This window comes from Octopus sinensis, linkage group LG3 (assembly GCF_006345805.1).
Source record: "Octopus sinensis linkage group LG3, ASM634580v1, whole genome shotgun sequence".
NCBI lineage: Eukaryota > Metazoa > Mollusca > Cephalopoda > Octopoda > Octopodidae > Octopus > Octopus sinensis.
In genome coordinates this window covers 4,279,143-4,297,242 of record NC_042999.1, presented here as the reverse complement: position 1 = coordinate 4,297,242, position 18,100 = coordinate 4,279,143, and the positions used below count along the sequence as shown (strand labels likewise).

The window sequence follows — 18,100 nt, the reverse complement described above, 5'->3', positions numbered from 1 at the left end:
AATCAAACATAATGGAAAAAGGCAAAAAACAAAGAAATTGGAAGAACTGAGGAAGAAAAAATTTTTGTCAATGTGGTTATACTAACCGGGATAAACTCGCATGAAGCCAACAGCACTACCAAAGTATTGCCAAGATAAATTTGAGTCATTGTCTTTATTTTCTTTAAAGACCTTGTCTAAGGCACGAGTCCACTGTACTCCATTGAGAACTTCGAGGGCTGAAAGAAAAGAACTGCATGTTAATAGCAATGACACCAAAAGATGCTTAACAATTTCAGAATTGACTGAAAGGAAGGAGGATAGCTTACTTTTGTGGTACACATAGGTGGCTACATGGACTGTGCTTAAATTTAGATTAACAGAAGTTGTGCCGTACTCTGGTCGTCTCTCAACACGTAAATACTGGAAGTTCTCCATAAATATTTGTGCGTCTCCTCCCATGGCTCGTAAATCCTCATCAGTAATGAGTAGTTTGGCATTTAAATAATCTACCTAGAATAAAAAAAAAAAGAAAAAACACAATGGGAAATGAAAATGGAGGAGAAATGAAGAAAAGAGGGAATTAAGGTAGTGATATTACTCTTTACTTGTTTTAGTCATTTGACTGCGGTCATGCTGGAGCACTGCCTTTAGTCGAGCAACTTGATGCCAGGACTTATTCTTTGGAAGCCTAGTACTTATTCTATTGGTCTCTTTTGCCAAACCAGTAAGTTATGGGGATGTAAACACACCACCATCGGTTGTCAAGTGATGTTGGAGGGACAAACACAGACACACAAACATATATATACATATACACGACGGGCTTCTTTCAGTTTCCGTCTACCAAATCTACTCACAGGGCTTTGGTCGGCCTGGACTATAGTAGAAGACACTTGCTCAAGGTGCCACGCAGTGGGAATGAACCCAGAACCATGTGGTTGGTAAGCAAGCTACTTACCACACAGCCACTCCTGCACCTATATATATATTTATATTATTAATATTTAGCAGAAGTAACAGAGTGACTCAAGGGCCAAGTGCTGGTTTGTGTGTTAGAAAGGGCATCCAGCCATGAAACCATACCAAAGCAGACCTAACTGGTGCTGGTACCACATAAAAAGCACTCAATCTACTCTGTAAAGTGTGTCAGCACTTAACAAACTAACACACAAAACTCTCAGCCCTTGAGTCACTTGTTACTTCTGCTAAATATTAATAAAATATATACACTCATGTTTTGACTTATTTTTTTCCTGTTTGCATTGCCAAACACACACAAACACAAAATCATTATCATTATCATTTCTATGTCAGCTTTCCAGGCTGCCATAGGTTGGAAGCTTAGGTAGGATCCGTGGTGTTCAGCAGAGTAAAATAGGAATCATAAGGAGTCCATAAGCAAAACATAGTTGAGAACCATGATTTAGATGAAATCATTCTCTTATAAGATATGCTTGTGTGTGTGTTTGTGTGTGTGTGTGTGTGCATATATATGATTGTGGTGTAAGCTTTTCAACCACACAGTGATGGCCATGCTAGAATTTATCAAATCCATTCAAGGAAATTCTATTTATTACATGTGTTACGTAAAAGCTCCATCCGTTCGTGGCTGTTGCCAGCCTCGCCTGGCTCCCGTGCTGGTGGCACGTAAAAAGCACCATCCGTCCGTAGCCGTTTGCCAGTTCCGTCTGGCACCTGTGCGGGTGGCACGTAAAAAGCACCCACTACACTCTCTGAGTGGTTGGCATTAGGAAGTGCATCCAGCCGTAGAAACACTGCCAGATCAGACTGGGCCTGATGCAGCCTTCTGGCTTCACAGACCCCAGTTGAACCATCCAACCCATGCTAGCATGGAAAGCGGACACTAAATGATGATGATGATGATGATAATGATGATGAATGCAAAGAGGAAACGAAATAATCATAACAAATTCAGTTTCCCCTCTTTTGCTATGATAAAGCAAAAAAAGTTGGTGACATTAATGTGGTTTGACTTTTTTGCATGTTAGTGACTGAAGGGAAAGCCATAAGTTGACTGCATTACAGAAATGCAGATCTAAGGATGAAAGTATAAACGCCGAAAGGAAATATGATATGAAAGGAAAGGGAAAAAAATAGGTGGGGGCATGAAATGAGTTTGGTGGAGGTAACTTGCAGCCTGCTAACTTGAACAGCAAAGCTCTTTATAATGGCATCTGGTAAATTCCACATGGTAATTATATGATGGTAAACACATCACCTATAACTATCTCTACAGTAAATATATTACCTGTAATTGAACCATGGCAAATGTATCATGTAATTTCATCAAATGGTGATTTCATTGCAAGGTAGTCACACCACAAACCCATATGTGAATGGTAAATTCATTCACCAATTTAGTATTGGTGAATTCATCATTGGAGTTTTTTTTTATTTTCAGTGTAAATATGTAGCTAAAGTTTATTTTCAAGTTTTATTTGCAGAATAAATACATCACGTATGGTTAACAATTTGAAAGAAAATCAAAGAATATCTATAGGAAATTTACTCAAAATATACATAAAAAATATCAAAGTTACTTTCATGTATGTGGGTGCATGTGTGTGTGTGTGTGTGTGTTTGTGCATATATATATATATATGCAAGTGGCACGTAAAATGCACCAATCCGACCGTGGCTGATGCCAGCCTCGCCTGGCACCAGTGCAGGTGGCACATAAAAAGCACCCTCTACACTCACGGAGTGGTTGGTGTTAGGAAGGGCATCCAGCTGTAGAAACATTGCCAGATAAGACTGGAGCCTGGTGCAGCCTTCTGGCTTCCCAGATCCCCGGTCGAACCGTCCAACCCATGCTAGCATGGAGAATGGACGTTAAACGATGATGATGATTGTGATGCAGTAAAAGACATATCTATTTCAAATTGGAGGGGGAAAGAAACATCTTAAAAAGTGAAATTATGAGCAATGCCTCTTAACCCTTTTGATATCAACTTACCTGAGACTATAATTGTGTCTATGACACAAACATTTTGTATTAAACTAATCTAATTTAAAACCATCAATCAAAATTTCATGTTAATCTTTGTTCCAAAAAACGGCTTCATAATAACAAAATTATAATAAATAATGAAATTATTGTATACAGTGCTCAGGTGCACCACAACTTGTCAAAAGTGCGTATAAAGCATGTGCCTTAATGTACAAATGTCTGGGAAGTGAACAGTGCATGAGTCAGATACATTTTACTAAACACTTCATTATTTTAAAATTTTATTAAAATAATGGTAGTGTGTTTGAAAAGAAATATGGCAAAAAGCATGTTAAATAATCCAACAGTTTGTCACTTTATTGATGTTGCACTGAATTCCTGCTGCACTATATATGTATGTGCATATATATTACTAAAGACTTCATTATTTAAAGATTTTATTAAAATAATGGTAATGTGTTTGAAAAGAAATATGGCAAATAACATGTTAAATAATCCATATATATATATATATATATTGCTGTGTAGATTTTCTGCTACAGCAATACATCGATTATTATTTCATTTCCTCATTGTTCCTTTTTTAACATTTCTACAATTTTCCACATCATAGGATGAATGCTTCGTCTTTGAATTTTTTTCATTTTCTTTGTTAATGAAATATGATGTATTTTGTCTATGGATAAAACTTAAAATAATTCTTAATGTATTTACTCAACAGATAAAAAAGCACACTGATGATTTTTACCAATGATACAATTGGTCTGATGACGAATTTACATAATGGCTCTTGATTTAATTATTTTGTGATGAAATTACCCAGCAATAAAATTATAGGAGATATATTTACTGCAGTATAATTGCCTGTGATGAACTTGCAGCAAAACCTTTATAAATAGTAGTGTAAAAGACAAGAAAAATATACATCAATGAGGTGTGAAGGCTATTGTTGGTGAGTGAAAACTGGCTAGTCATATGGATAACATTTGCTTCAAATGTGTACCAGAAGGTGTGTGTGTGTGTGTGTGTGTGTGTGTGTGTGTTTTGTGTGTGTGTATGTGTGTGTGTGTGTGTGTGTGTTTTGTGTGTGTATGTGTATGTGTGTGTTTTGTGTGTGTGTGTGTGTATGTGTGTGTTTTGTGTGTGTGTGTGCGTGTATGTGTGTGTGTATGCACGTAATGGGTTCGAAGAGTAGAATAATCTTGGCTGCTGGAGAATTGATAAAACTTCCAAGTTAGCAGATATTAGTATTACAGATGTTCATAGAAACTCAACAAATTCCAGACATTTTGTTGATAGTTTTCAATTATTGAATTATGAACTGATACTTTTATCTAGCAAGATCTTTGTTGAAATACACTGAAATTTATCTAAATATCACTTCTCACTTTTCAACCAAACTATCAGATGTTCTTTTACAACATTGGTTACAATGTGGTTCCATTCTTCCCTTCATTGTTCCTTCTCTGACATCTAGGGATGAATTGTTTGACTGTGACATCTTCCCAATGATATTTAGAAACAGGTCCTCAAAAATCAGAATATTTAACTTTTTAGCATTTAAACTAGTCATATCTGGCCGAATTATTCTACTTATTTTATCTTCAGATCAGCCAAATCTGGCCTCTCACAGCAACCCTACAATCATCATCATCATCGTTTAATGCCCGTTTTCCATGCTAGCATGGGTTGGACAGTTCGACCGGGGTCTGGGAAACTAGTAGGCTGCACCAGGCTCCAGTCTGATCTGGCAGTGTTTCTACAGCTGGATGCCCTTCCTAACGCCAACCACTCCGTGAGTGTAGTGGGTGCTTTTTACTTGCCACTGGCACAGGTATCACAACTACAATTTCCATTTGATTTTTTGATGTTGATGGTGATGTACTTGACTTAATAGGTCTCCTCAAGCACTGCAGGTCACCCTACGATCCAAGGTAAGCACAGCAGGCCGTTCTGCGATCCAAGGCACTTTGGAAGGAATGAGGCTTCTATGTGAAGCTGGTGCATTTTAAAAATAAACAATCACATTACCAAAATCTCAAAGCTATAGGATAGTGCACAATCAATTCAAAACAATGTGAATAAATAAGATAAATAAGCATTGCATTTGACAAAGTAATCTGAATGTGAAAGGGTTAATGTTATATGAACAATGAGTAAGCATTAGGTGAAAAAGTACTGCGTTCTGTTGCTCAATATAGTTTGGGAAGAGAAAGACAGAAACAAAAAGTTGGAAAAGGTGGTGAAGTCAGATCTGAGGATGCTGGGCTTTGCAGAAGAGATGATGAAAGACTGAGATTATTAGTGGAGTGCTCTATTGCAGATCCCTTTCCCAGCCCATATCAGCATGGAAAAACAAATGTTAAAATGTTAATGATGATATTAAGCTCAAAGTGCATTTTATCATTAGATTGAAAATATCAAAGAGAGTTTATTCAGAAAAATGTTAGAAATTATCTTTCATCTGCCATTTATTATGGTTTTAGGACTATATTTATGCAGTTACAATTTTTAAAAAATTTAGAATGGAAGAATAAAAGAAGCAAAAAGAAAAAAACAAACAAGCAACAGTGCTCATAAGCTTTTCAAGTAGTCCTAGAACAGAGGACGGGGGATTGATATGGCTAATGCTTAGGTTTAAACTTTTGTAATTTAGTAGCTGAAAGGAAAATGTAGACATAGAGTTGCAAAAAATGCAATTTAGAAGAGAAAGATTGGGGAAAAATATTTTGTGTAAAGGGTAGAGAATGAGGTGTAGTGTGAGTAATAAATATAGGAAGGGTGAGTGAAGTGCATATATTTAGGCAGAAGTTGTGTAAGATTGGTTATATATGTATATATAATATGTTGGTAGTTAGGGTAAATCCAGCTCTTTCCTCTTGAAGTACATCTGCTTATTCCATTATTAGAATACAATATGTGGTCTCAGTTGCTGCTGTATATAAGTCATCACCATCATCATCATTGTTTAATGTCCACCTTCCATGCTGGCATGGGTTTTTTGGCTGGATACCCTTCCTAACACCAACCACCCCACAGAGTGGAATGAGTGCATTTTGCATGACATGAGCACAGGTGAGGTCAGTTTTGGCATGATTTTTACAGCTGGCTGCCCTTCCAAATGCCAACCACTTTACAGTGTGGACTGGATGCTTTTTATGTGACACCAGCACTGGCAGGGTGACCAACTATCTTGCAAGACAAAGATCCTTTGAGAGGGGAAGGGAAACTGGAGGAGGTGATTTTGTGTTAGATGATGAAAGGTTAGAGTGTGACAAGTACAGGTATCTTGCTGTAGAGGAGGTACATGGTTACATGGTGTGCAAGAGATAGATAGATAGATAGATAGATAGATAGATAGATAGATAGATAGATAGATAGATAGATAGATAGACAGATAGATAGATAGATAGATAGATAGAGAGAGAGAGAGAGAGAGAGAAAACAGAAATAGGTGTGCTGCTGTAAAAAAGATATATGGTGACCCAGCATGAGGAAAGAACAAGAGAAAGAGAGAGAGAGAGAGAGAGAGAGAGAAAGAGAGAGAGAGAGAGAGTGGGAGACAGCAAGAGTGTAAGAGAAGGCAAGAGAGTGAGGGTGGCAAGGTGCTGGGCATACTCACAAGGTATGAGGATCAGAATATAAATGAGAGGGTAGAATAAAGGAAGAGAAAGAGAGATGACGGCAAGTGTCAGGGCATACCCTCATGGTATGGAGGTCATAATATAAGTGGCTGGGTATTGCCAAAGAAGCATGAGTAGAAAGTGGGGGTCAGGAATGTAGTGGCTGGTGAAAACCTGGGTATATAGATGGGATGAGGGACTACTGAATAGCAATGATACAATGAGCAGGGCCGTATAGACAAGATTGGGGAGTGAAAGATACGCATAGTACATGAAAGAGGAAATATGAAGAAGAGAAGAGACATAGTTTGGTTTGTAGGGTATAGGAAAAGTTTGTTACAAGTGGGTGGAACATACAGTGTTTCTAGAACACAGTTTCACTGACATGGGTGGGTCTTTTCAAGAACCTCATATCACCAGGTATTGTCCATTGTCATTTTCATCACAAGGCCCAACATCCTGAGATTAGTCTTCACCACTTCATCCCATGTCTTCCTGAGTCTGCCTCTTCCACAGGTACCATCCAGTCTCAGTGATTGGCACTTCTTTATACACCTGTCTTCATCACATGTCCAAACTAATGTAATCTTCTCTTTTGCATGCTGTATTTAATTCCTCTTATACCTAACTTTCTCTCAACACATTTGCACATCCAACAGAGCATACTACCTTCATTCTTCTCCAGTCTACACATGTCTTCTGCATTCAGAGCCCATATCTCACTACCCTGCAGTATAGCCATTTGCACACAAGCATCATGCAGTCTATTTTTCACTCTGAGAGAGTCTTTTAGTTGCCAACAGAGGTAATAGTTCTCTGAACTTCCTCCATCTCATTCTTCTTCTAGAAACAATAATTAGCCAAAAAGCATATTAAAATTGAGAATGATAGAGATATTCCTTACATGTCTATCTAACATGTAAAACTTTGTAATTTCTATTAGCAAATGAAAGATGTGTAAGGATGAATAAATAATACAAAAAAAGGTCCAATTTCGTTTTGCCATGTGTGCATGTGTGTGTATATGTGCATGTGCATATATATATTGTTTCCCTGGGCATGGATTCACTGAAACTCTGGCATCTGGCGATGGACTTGGTAAACACCCACAAAGTTATCAACCACCTTACCAACAACAACACTGAACACCTTTTTGATCTCCATGTGTCTAACACACGTGGACATGCCTACAAAGTCAGAAAACAACACAGCTCCCATGACTTTTGGAAACATTTTTTCACGCTCAGAGTTGCTGAAGCATGGAATAAACTGCCTGCGTCAGTTGTTGACTGCCATGACACTGCATCCTTTAAGGCTCTCATGCTTTCCGAAATCCGCCGAAACTACACCTGATTATACATACATTTTAGATGAGTTGTAGTGCACCTGAGCACTGTACACAATGTTTTTATTATTATATATATATATACCAGAAGGTAATCTTGATCTTCAGCTTAACATGGAGGTTGTGCTAGAACACAGATTACTGCATTGCTTACCTTGAGAAGTAGTATTAAAACCTTCTAGTATTAATACCGCCTCTGTCACTATTATATACACACACACACACACACACACACACACACACATATATATATTCACTTACATATATGCAAACAAACACACACAAACATATATACATATAAATTGTCGATGTTAATCTTATGGCAAGTTGAAACACTCATAGTCCTGATTGACTGCTAGCAACCACAGGCAGTCTCAGACAGATTGGTATTACAAGGGTTAAAAAGGGAAACTGCTAAGTCACAGATTTTTAGAATTTATCTTTCCATTTCCGTTTTCAAAATCCAAATCTAGTAATCCTGTGGCAAACATAGTAGCTAGATTCATATTATATTTGTAACAGCAAAAGAAACCATTTATAACACCTTATATTAAAATATATTGACACTGCTCATAATTTTATATAAATCTTACATAGGCGCAGGAGTGGCTGTGTGGTAAGTAGCTTGCTAAACAACCACATGGTTCCGGGTTCAGTCCCACTGCATGGCATCTTGGGCAAGTGTCTTCTGCTATAGCCCTGGGCCGACCAATGCCTTGTGAATGGATTTGGTAGAGGGAAACTGAAAGAAGCCTGTCGTATATATGTATATATATATAGGTGTGTGTGTCTGTATTTGTCCCCCTAGCATTGCTTGACAACCGATGCTGGTGTGTTTACGTCCCCGTCACTTAGCGGTTCGGCAAAAGAGACTGATAGAATAAGTACTGGGCTTACAAAGAATAAGTCTCGGGGTCGATTTGCTCGACTAAAGGTGGTGCTCCAGCATGGCCGCAGTCAAAGAAGTATGACTGAAACAAGTAAACGAGTAAAAGAGTAAAGAGTTTTTGTAAACAAGGTGAGACATTATTTGTCAAAAGGTTGTTCGTTTTGTTTCTTCATTGAAATAGAACATTTTTTTTTTAATGTAGAAATATCTAAATCAAATATATTCTTTAAAAGATATTCTGAGAACTCATCATCATAGAGTGCCACTATCAGATTAAAAGTTAACAGTGAAAAGTAATCAGAAAACAATGAACAGATATTAAATTACCGGTGGATTTACTTCTACTGTATAATTTCTGTAGGCTTCTTCTGCTGCTGTAGCAAGTTTCTGGAACAAAAATAGAGAAAAAAAAAAAATTAGAAAAGATTGAAAAAATAATAACAATACTTTTGAAAAAAAAATCCTATACATTTGTAAAAAGAAGAGTGTTTTGACTGTTAACAATGATATGGTAATGTGTTTTCTTTTTCTTTTTATTTTATGATAAACAGTAAAGAATTAAAGGTTTTATCAGATGAAGTAATGCATTAGGAAGGCCTCCCCATGAAGAATTTTCCTTTTATACATATATATCATCATCATCACTTAATGGCCATTGTCTATGCTGGACAGTTTGACTGAGCTGGCATGCCGGAAGGCTGTGCCAGATTTCAATCTGATTTGGCATGGTTATCTATGGCTGGATGCCCTTTCTAACACCAACCACTCTGAGAGTGTAACAGGTGCTTTTATGTGCCACTGGTACAGGTGCCATTAGTGTGACACCAGCATCTGCCATGACTGTGATTTTGCTTGGTTTGATGGGTCTTCTTCTCAAGTATGACATAATTCCAAAGGTCTTGGTTATTGCCTCCGTGAGGCCTAACACTTGAAAGGAGCTTGGCCACTTTGCCTCCATGAGACCCAATGATTGAAAGGAACTCAGCCACCTCCCCTCTGTGAGCCCCACCCGCACACACATTGCTGGTGCTGGTGCCACATAAAAAGTATCTGGTCCACTATGTAAAGTGGTTGGCATTAAGAAGGGGCTCCAGTCATAAAACCATGTGAAAGCAGACAGTGGAGCCTGGTTCAGTCAGCAGTCTTACCAGGTCCTGTCAAACAATCCAACCCACACCAGTATGGAAGACAGACATAGGATGATAATGATGATGATGATATACACTGATAATATTCATGTAACTGGAAGTTTCTCTGTACACTCAAACTGCTCTAAATAGCAGCTCAATCTCTTAGATCATACCCTATTGTCTTGAAAAAATGAAATCACCTAGATAACAGTCTTACATACATGAGGGAGCATTGTCATGGCTGGAACACCTTTTTGTCATCGATCTGCTTGATCTAGGCAGATTTTGTGCTAAACAATGACAATGGATTTTTAAAGCAAATAAACCTCTATGAGGTTGCTTGACCTGCTAGAAATGCTAGTTAAAATCTCTCTCAAATCAAAATATATAATTGTCTTAAAAAGCACACATTGGATAATGTGGTCCAAAGTACTTAGATCCCAGAAAAATGATGAGATGGTCATAGCTTGAATGTCTTTTATATTAAGTCTGCTGGTTGAAGGCTGACCTAGGACCAAACAGCAACTGTTTTTTTGTAAAAGCACATTGAGAGAGGAGCATAAGATTTAGAACATTTTAAAAAATTTTAATGTGTCTGTACACACATTTTTAAAGGACAATATAGATATGAACGATTGGGTTTAGATATAATTGGTGATGCAACGTAGAGTTAATGTGGGTACAGCAATAATGATAAGCATACAGAAAACATTTCTTGATAAGGATAGATTCTAGGGTTTATAATAATGAATTCTTTTACCAGTAGAGAAAGTTTGAGTATGTGGATTGTACAAAGGCAACATCTATTAAGCTTAATAATCTACGGTTCAGTTACTTTATTTTCTTGTTCATATACTGACTAAAGATGTAAAAATACATAAATGTACTCTGTACCAAGATAAAACATTTATGAACAAAGATAAAGAATGTTCCTGTTTATATAGAATACAAACACAACACAAAGACACTGGTTAATACGTGTTTTTTTCTAAAATATATAACTGGAAAGTTGACTGTATTTATATGTGCAAGAACCAAAGAGTCAGAGCTATTTCCTAAAGAGACAAACACCTGGATGTTTATGTGTATTCATAATGAAGCTACTTAATTAAAAAAGATACACATGTAACATCAAAGGGATATTTATTTCAGCACGTACAGCAGTCTGCTGGGTGGTTACATTATTTGGCCTAATTTTCTATTTTTATGGAAATATATATATATCAAAGATACCATTAACACAATGTAAATTGTGCTGCCATCATATTTCTTTTAAAACATTAATATTTTCTTTTGTCAAAGAATTCTCAGGAATATATAACATAAAACTTCAATTATTTTGTTGCTAACTGTTTCTTTGAGTATCCCAGAGCTTCTTTGAAGAATGAGTTACAACTTTAGTTAGTATCATGAAAATCTCAGCTTCAAAGTAATTATTATTATGTTTTTCACAATGGAAAAAGGAAGACATAAGTAAATCTTGACAAAGAAAGCAAAAAGGAAAATAACAAGAAAAGAAGCAAGAAAAGAAAAAGATCTTAGATAAAGGAAAGGTGAAATCTAAGAGAGTCTATGGCAATAATGTGTATCAGGGCGAAGAAAAGATCAAAACTGATAGAAAAAGTAAAGTTATAGTTAAAGGGCAAGATTAAACAAAAAGCTAAAATGAAAATGGTAATATAATGATGATGAAATGATGATGATGGGATGATGGCGGTGGTGGTAGTGGTGGTGGTGATGGCGATGATGATGACAATGGATGAATAAATAAATAAATACATAAAGACGAGAAGACTTAAGTATTAGATATTGATTTCTGTAGGGAGGTAACATTATCAATTGAATAATGAAGGGCCTTGCTGGCACTTATTTTTATTGATGCTGGAATGATTAGACAAACTATCCATCCTAGTAAGAATATATTGGGAATAAATACTGTAAGTTGTTCTGATATTTTTGCTATTTCACAGTCTCCCAAACATTGCATGCTAGAAAAATGAAGCAATATTTTTCATACTCAAATTGATATTTTAATTTGTGAGGTTAATCACTCACTCTCCTCTGTTCTATTCCCAATCAGCTTCCATCTCTTATTCTTATGCCCACCTCAAAATCCATATTCCACCTCTGCTCCTCTTCAACATTCATCACATTCATCCCCTCTATATACATCTAACCTCCTTCACCTCATGTCTATATCCACATCACTCTCCTATCACATTCTTACAGCTTCATCCACAATCCTCCTTCATTCTTCTGTATCCACACTCTCTTTTATATATCTCTTACACAGGCGCAGGAGTGGCTGTGTGGTAAGTAGCTTGCTAACCAACCACATGGTTCCGGGTTCAGTCCCACTGCGTGGCACCTTGGGCAAGTGTCTTCTGCTATAGCCCCGAGCCGACCAATGCCTTGTGAGTGGATTTGGTAGATGGAAACTGAAAGAAGCCCGTCGTATATATGTATATATATATGTGTGTGCCTGTATGTTTGTTTGTCTGTGTTTGTCCTCCTAGCATTGCTTGACAACCGATGCTGGTGTGTTTACATCCCCGTTACTTAGTGATTCGGCAAAAGAGACCGATAGAATAAGTACTGGGCTTATGAAAGAATAAGTCCCAAGGTCGAGTTGCTCGATTAAAGGCGGTGCTCCAGCATGGCTGCAGTCAAATGACTGAAACAAGTAAAAGAGTAAAAGAGTATATTAGTTTCAAATTTTGGTACAAATCCAGCAATTTTGCAAGAAGGGCAGTATTGATTACATTGACCCCAGCGCTCAACTGGTACTTATTTTATCAATCCTGAAAGGATAAAAGGCAAAGTTGACCTCAGCAGAATTTGAAATCAGAACATTAAGACAGATGAAATGCTGCTAAGCATTTTGCCCAGCACAGCAATAAATATGCCAGCTCACTGCCTTATATATATCTCTCAGACATATTACCACAAGAATACATTCTGGCACCTCTCATCCCCTTATTTACCTCTGTTTGAGTTCCACTCCAGCTTTTTCCACCCACCCATGTAAAATACAAGGCGGACATGAATCTTCTCCACAAAACGTAAACCTTTTGGTGTTTTTTTCCCACCATGCTTTAACCCCTCAACACCTTGCTGAAAGCAATCACCTTGAGGAGTCTCTTTAGTCTTGCAAGTAGCAAAGTCACCTCATTAGTGGTGGGCCAGGAAAAAAAAATCACCCAGTATACATTATAAAGTTGTTGGTGTCTATCTTCCATACTGGTGTGGGTTGGATTGTTTGACAGGACCTTGTAAGACTGCTGACTGAACCAAGCTCCACTGTCTGCTTTCACATGGTTTTATGACTGGAGCCCCTTCTTAATGCCAACCACTTTACATAGTGGACCAGATACTTTTTATGTGGCACCAGCACCAGCAATGTGTGTGGGGGTGGGGCTCACAGAGGGGAGGTGGCTGAGTTCCTTTCAATCATTGGGTCTCATGGAGGCAAAGTGGCCAAGCTCCTTTCAAGTGTTGGGCCTCACGGAGGCAATGACCAAGACCTTTGGCATTACGTCATGCTTGAGAAGAAGATCCATGGAAATCATGCCAAAACTGTGACACAAGAGCAAGATGTGATCCCCTGATTCATTGGATCCTACAAAAATGTCCAATCTCTGCCAAGATGGATATAAAATGATGAAGATGATAATGATGATGATGATGATAACAAGTCCTTTCATGAGTAACCAATATAAGGTGGCCAATAGAGAAGATATAGTTTTATTAAAATGACAATGGAAATAGTAGTTGTGATACCTGTGCCGGTGGCACATAAAAAGCACCATCTGAACGTGGCCGTTGCCAGTGCCGCCTCGACTGGCTTCTGTGCCGGTGGCACGTTAAAAGCACCAACCGATCGTGGCCGATGCCAGACCCCACTTGGCACCTGTGCAGGTGGCACGTAAAAAGCACCCACTACACTCACGGAGTGGTTGGCGTTAGGAAGGGCATCCAGCTGTAGAAACTCTGCCAGATTAGACTGGAGCCTGGTGCAGCCTTGTGGCTTCCCAGACCCCAGTCGAACCGTCCAACCCATGCTAGCATGGAAAGCGGACGTTAAACGATGATGATGATGGTGATGATGATGAAGCTTATCAGCAGGGCAAGAAAAATAGTTTTGTAAATTTTGCATTACCCAGCATTCTTAGTAGGATGTGAAGAAGAGGAAATTATGATATTCAATTTTTGAAATCATGATGAAATTGATGTGAACTTTAGTTGGATCAATATTATGGAATTTCCTGATATTTCTCATGTAAAGAGAGAGAGTGACTGATGCACTGGTGCATCTTTTCACTGAAAGTCATGTTACTTATCTAATTTCACACTAAGAGTTTTCTTTTGCCTCTTAAGAGGTTGTAGTCATTGAGCTGAATGTCAAAAATAATGAATTTGCCATGGTTATTAAGACAGAGCAAGAGAGAGAGAGTGAGAGAGAAGAGAGAGAGAGAGAGACAAACAGGGGGAGAGAGAGAAACTATTGTGGTTGCCATCATTGTAGTGTTTAGTTTAAAAGAGTGGTCCATTTGTTGAGGTTGTTTATAATAGTTTGTAGATATATACTCTTGAGTATATTATATTGAAGAGAGAAGTTGGACACCAACCATCAATGCTGTTAATGGGAGTAGTGAGATGGAAAAAATTATATGTAGCATAAACAGAGTCAAGTAAGGAACCTTGACATACTCTCTCTTTTAGTCTCTTTTACTTGTTTCAGTCACTTGACTGCGGCCATGCTGGAGCACCGCCTTTAGTCGAGCAAATCGACCCCGGGACTTATTCTTTGTAAGCCCAGTACTTATTCTATCAGTCTCTTTTGCCGAACCACTAAGTGATGGGGACGTAAACACACCAGCATCGGTTGTCAAGCAATGCTAGGGGGACAAACACAGACACACAAACACACACACACATATATATATATATATACATATATACGACAGGCTTCTTTCAGTTTCTGTCTACCAAATCCACTCACAAGGCATTGGTCGGCCCGGGGCTATAGCAGAAGACACTTGCCCAAGATGCCTCGCAGTGGGACTGAACCCGTAACCATGTGGTTGGTTAGCAAGCTACTTACCACACAGCCACTCCTGCGCCTATTCCTATTAAATATTTTACTGCTGCCTTAGGAAAGCCTTTTATTCATAAGGCATTTCATATAAAATAAGATGACTTTTTATGTAGAATAAGAAGTGAGCCATTGTAGAGAAATTTCAGAGACAAACAGTAAATCTTCCCCTAAAATACCATCATCCACTGTATCGGACACAACAGTAATAAGAGATATATGGAGAAATTATAAACAGTCAGCATTTCAGTTTCATGGCTGTCAAATTGCCTTGGTAGACAGTTTGTTGAGTCGAAGATGATTACTTTTTGTTACCATATTTCTGTTGAAATATTCTGACCTTGTTATAACAGTTTATTTTAGAATAATGAGTATGTGGCTGTGTGGTAAGAAGTTTGTTTCCCAATCACGTGGTTCTGGGTTCAGTCCCACTGTGTGACATCTTGGGCAAGTGTCTTCTACTAAAGCCTTGTGAGTGGATTTGGTAGTCAGAAACTGAAAGCCCATTGTGTATATACATGTCTATGTGTGTATGTCTTTGTGTCTGTGTTTGTCCCCACCACTGTTTGACAACTGGTGTTGGTGTGTTTACATCCCTGTAACTTAGCAGTTCAGCAAAAAAGGAAAATAGAATAAAAGTACCAGGCTTAAAAAAGAATAAGAGTACCAGTTCAGCAAAAAAGACAAAGAGAATTAGAGTACCAGGCTTAAATAAAAGATAAAAATAATTTAGGAAAAATATTTTGCCATTGTTAATTTGAAGTTTGAAATATTAATTAATATGGAAATTCGATGTGAGGTTATAATATAGATCCCTTTAAAACAAGGAGTTTGGATTATAGACAGGCTGGTATCAAAAGAGTTAAATGAAGTGACAATGTGTGATTTTCTCATGAAAAAGACCGACATGATTTACTCTTTTACTTGTTTCAGTCATTTGACTGCAGCCATGCTGGAGCACCGTCTTTAGTTGAAGAAATCGACCCCAGGACTTATTCTTTGTAAGCCTAGTACTTATTCTTTGTAAGCCTAGTACTTATTCTATCGGTCTCTTTTGCCAAACCACTAAGTTACAGGGACATAAACGCACCAGCATCAGTTGTCAACTGATGTTGGGGGACAAACTCAGACACACAAACACACACACGCATGCACACACACACACATACACACACACAAACACACACACACACACATATATACATATATACAATGAGCTTCATTCAGTTTCCGTCTACCAAATCCACTCACAAGGCTTTGGTCGGCCCGAGGCTATAGTAGAAGACACTTGCCTAAGGTGCCACACAGTGGGACTGAACCCGGAACCATGTGGTTGGTAAGCAAGCTACCTACCACACAGCCACTCCTGTGCCTATATTGGACAATAATTTTTCAGTATTCCATTATTAAGATTATCCCTTGTCTCAGTGTTCTATTTATAGGACACCGAGTATTTCCATTTCTACTTGAAGTAAAGGAGTTTTGATAATTAATTTTTTTCATTTTAACCTTTTTTTAATCATCTGTAAAAATTTAAAAGTAATATTCAGAAATTTAAGTACTCTGGAATTTAATGGGTTAAAGGAACAGTAGTTAAATTTTTCTAATTTCTATTGGGTAATTTCCAAAATTTTTAAAACAAGATCTTAATTTTATAATCATCATTTTTCTAAATTGATATTTATACAAATAAAGTAATGAGCTAGCAGAATCGTCAGCATGCTGGGCAGAATGCTCAGTGGCATTTCATCTGTTTTTATGTTCTGAGTTCAAATTTTGCTGAGTTCAACTTCATCCTTTTAGCGAGGAAAGACAAAATACCAGTTGAGCACTGCAGCTGATGTAATTGACTTACCTCTCCCCTCAGGATTTTTGGCCTTGTGCCTAAATTTTAAATCACTATTTTATACAAATATATAATTTTAGCATTGGACTTGATGAACACAGAGAAGAGAGAAATATATGAATTGGATAATTTTTCTGTGAGGAAACTTTGGAAAAGTTTAGAAGTAAAGTTATAATCTGAAGAAAATATAAAATTAGATTCTGTATTCACCTTAATTTTTTTCTTTTCAGTGTTTATTTTTGTTGAGTGCTAAAAAATTTTCCAGTGTCAACCATTTTGTTACAGAAACCAAAATGTTTTGTTGTTAAATTATAAATTTTATTTTCATAGTGAAATATGCTTTCTGTTTTTTAAACAGACCATTTAATTCAAAGCTTGATATTTAGCAAAATGTGTTAATGTCTTTTTTTTTTTTTTTGTCATTATTCATATTTACTCTTAACTTTTCCTCTCCTCATTATTCTGAACTCGATGAATTCTCAGTCTATACACTTTGGTCTCCTGCCAGTAGGGAATTTCTTTTTGCTGTGTTTAGAATTTTGGCACATATGCCATGGCAGCAAGTCATGAGAGATAAGAAATTTATGTCTAGTTTTGACACAAGATCTAGATATATGATTGTAGTTCCATAGTCACAAATATTTTTACAGTTCTAGAAGTGGAGAGATTGCCATTGTGTGAGATTTTAAAGAATATTTGGCTGCAGATAATTTTAGTTGGAAATGTAGTGAGGTTTCTGCCAAGTTTCAAGCCATTTTGCTCAGATTCTTCAGTTTGGGACCACAGCCTAACTGTATTGCCATAAAAAGTTAGACCAGTTATGAGAAATTAACTGTCATCATAAATGTATAAATACCTATGAGAACATGATTCAGCCAATCAGATTAGCTGGTGGGTAACCAAACAGCAGTATACTTGAACCCAATTTTTGTGAAATCTCCAACCAAATAGTTCTGATAAAGGTTCTAGAAGTTTTGACTCAATATTATAAAAGCTGGATCTTAAACTCCCCAACAGAACAACCTCAGGTGTTACACAGAACTCTATTTGTCATTTTAGTGATAAGATGTTCTCACTATTTCTACTTTGTCTTTGATAATCATGAACAATTTTCATATAACTAAAATATTTTATACTATGAAGACTTTTAACTATCACATTTACTGTTCCATGTATGCTGCTTTATTCAAATAGTTGTTGTTGTTGTACATATAGAAAT

General features: G+C 37.3%; 1 protein-coding gene across 2 annotated transcripts in view; it reads right to left on the bottom strand.

The window, feature by feature from the left end:
* The window catches only part of LOC115209156 (voltage-dependent calcium channel subunit alpha-2/delta-3-like), a 720,530-nt gene that overhangs the window by 209,321 nt on the left and 493,109 nt on the right, over positions 1-18,100 (bottom strand). For both annotated transcript variants that reach the window (XM_036500824.1, XM_036500825.1), the window contains exons 4-6: positions 9,138-9,197; positions 309-492; positions 87-218 (exon numbers count right to left, since the gene is read on the bottom strand). In XM_036500824.1, the coding sequence (XP_036356717.1) occupies positions 87-218; positions 309-492; positions 9,138-9,197 (376 nt within the window). The remainder of the gene's footprint in view (positions 1-86; positions 219-308; positions 493-9,137; positions 9,198-18,100) is intronic.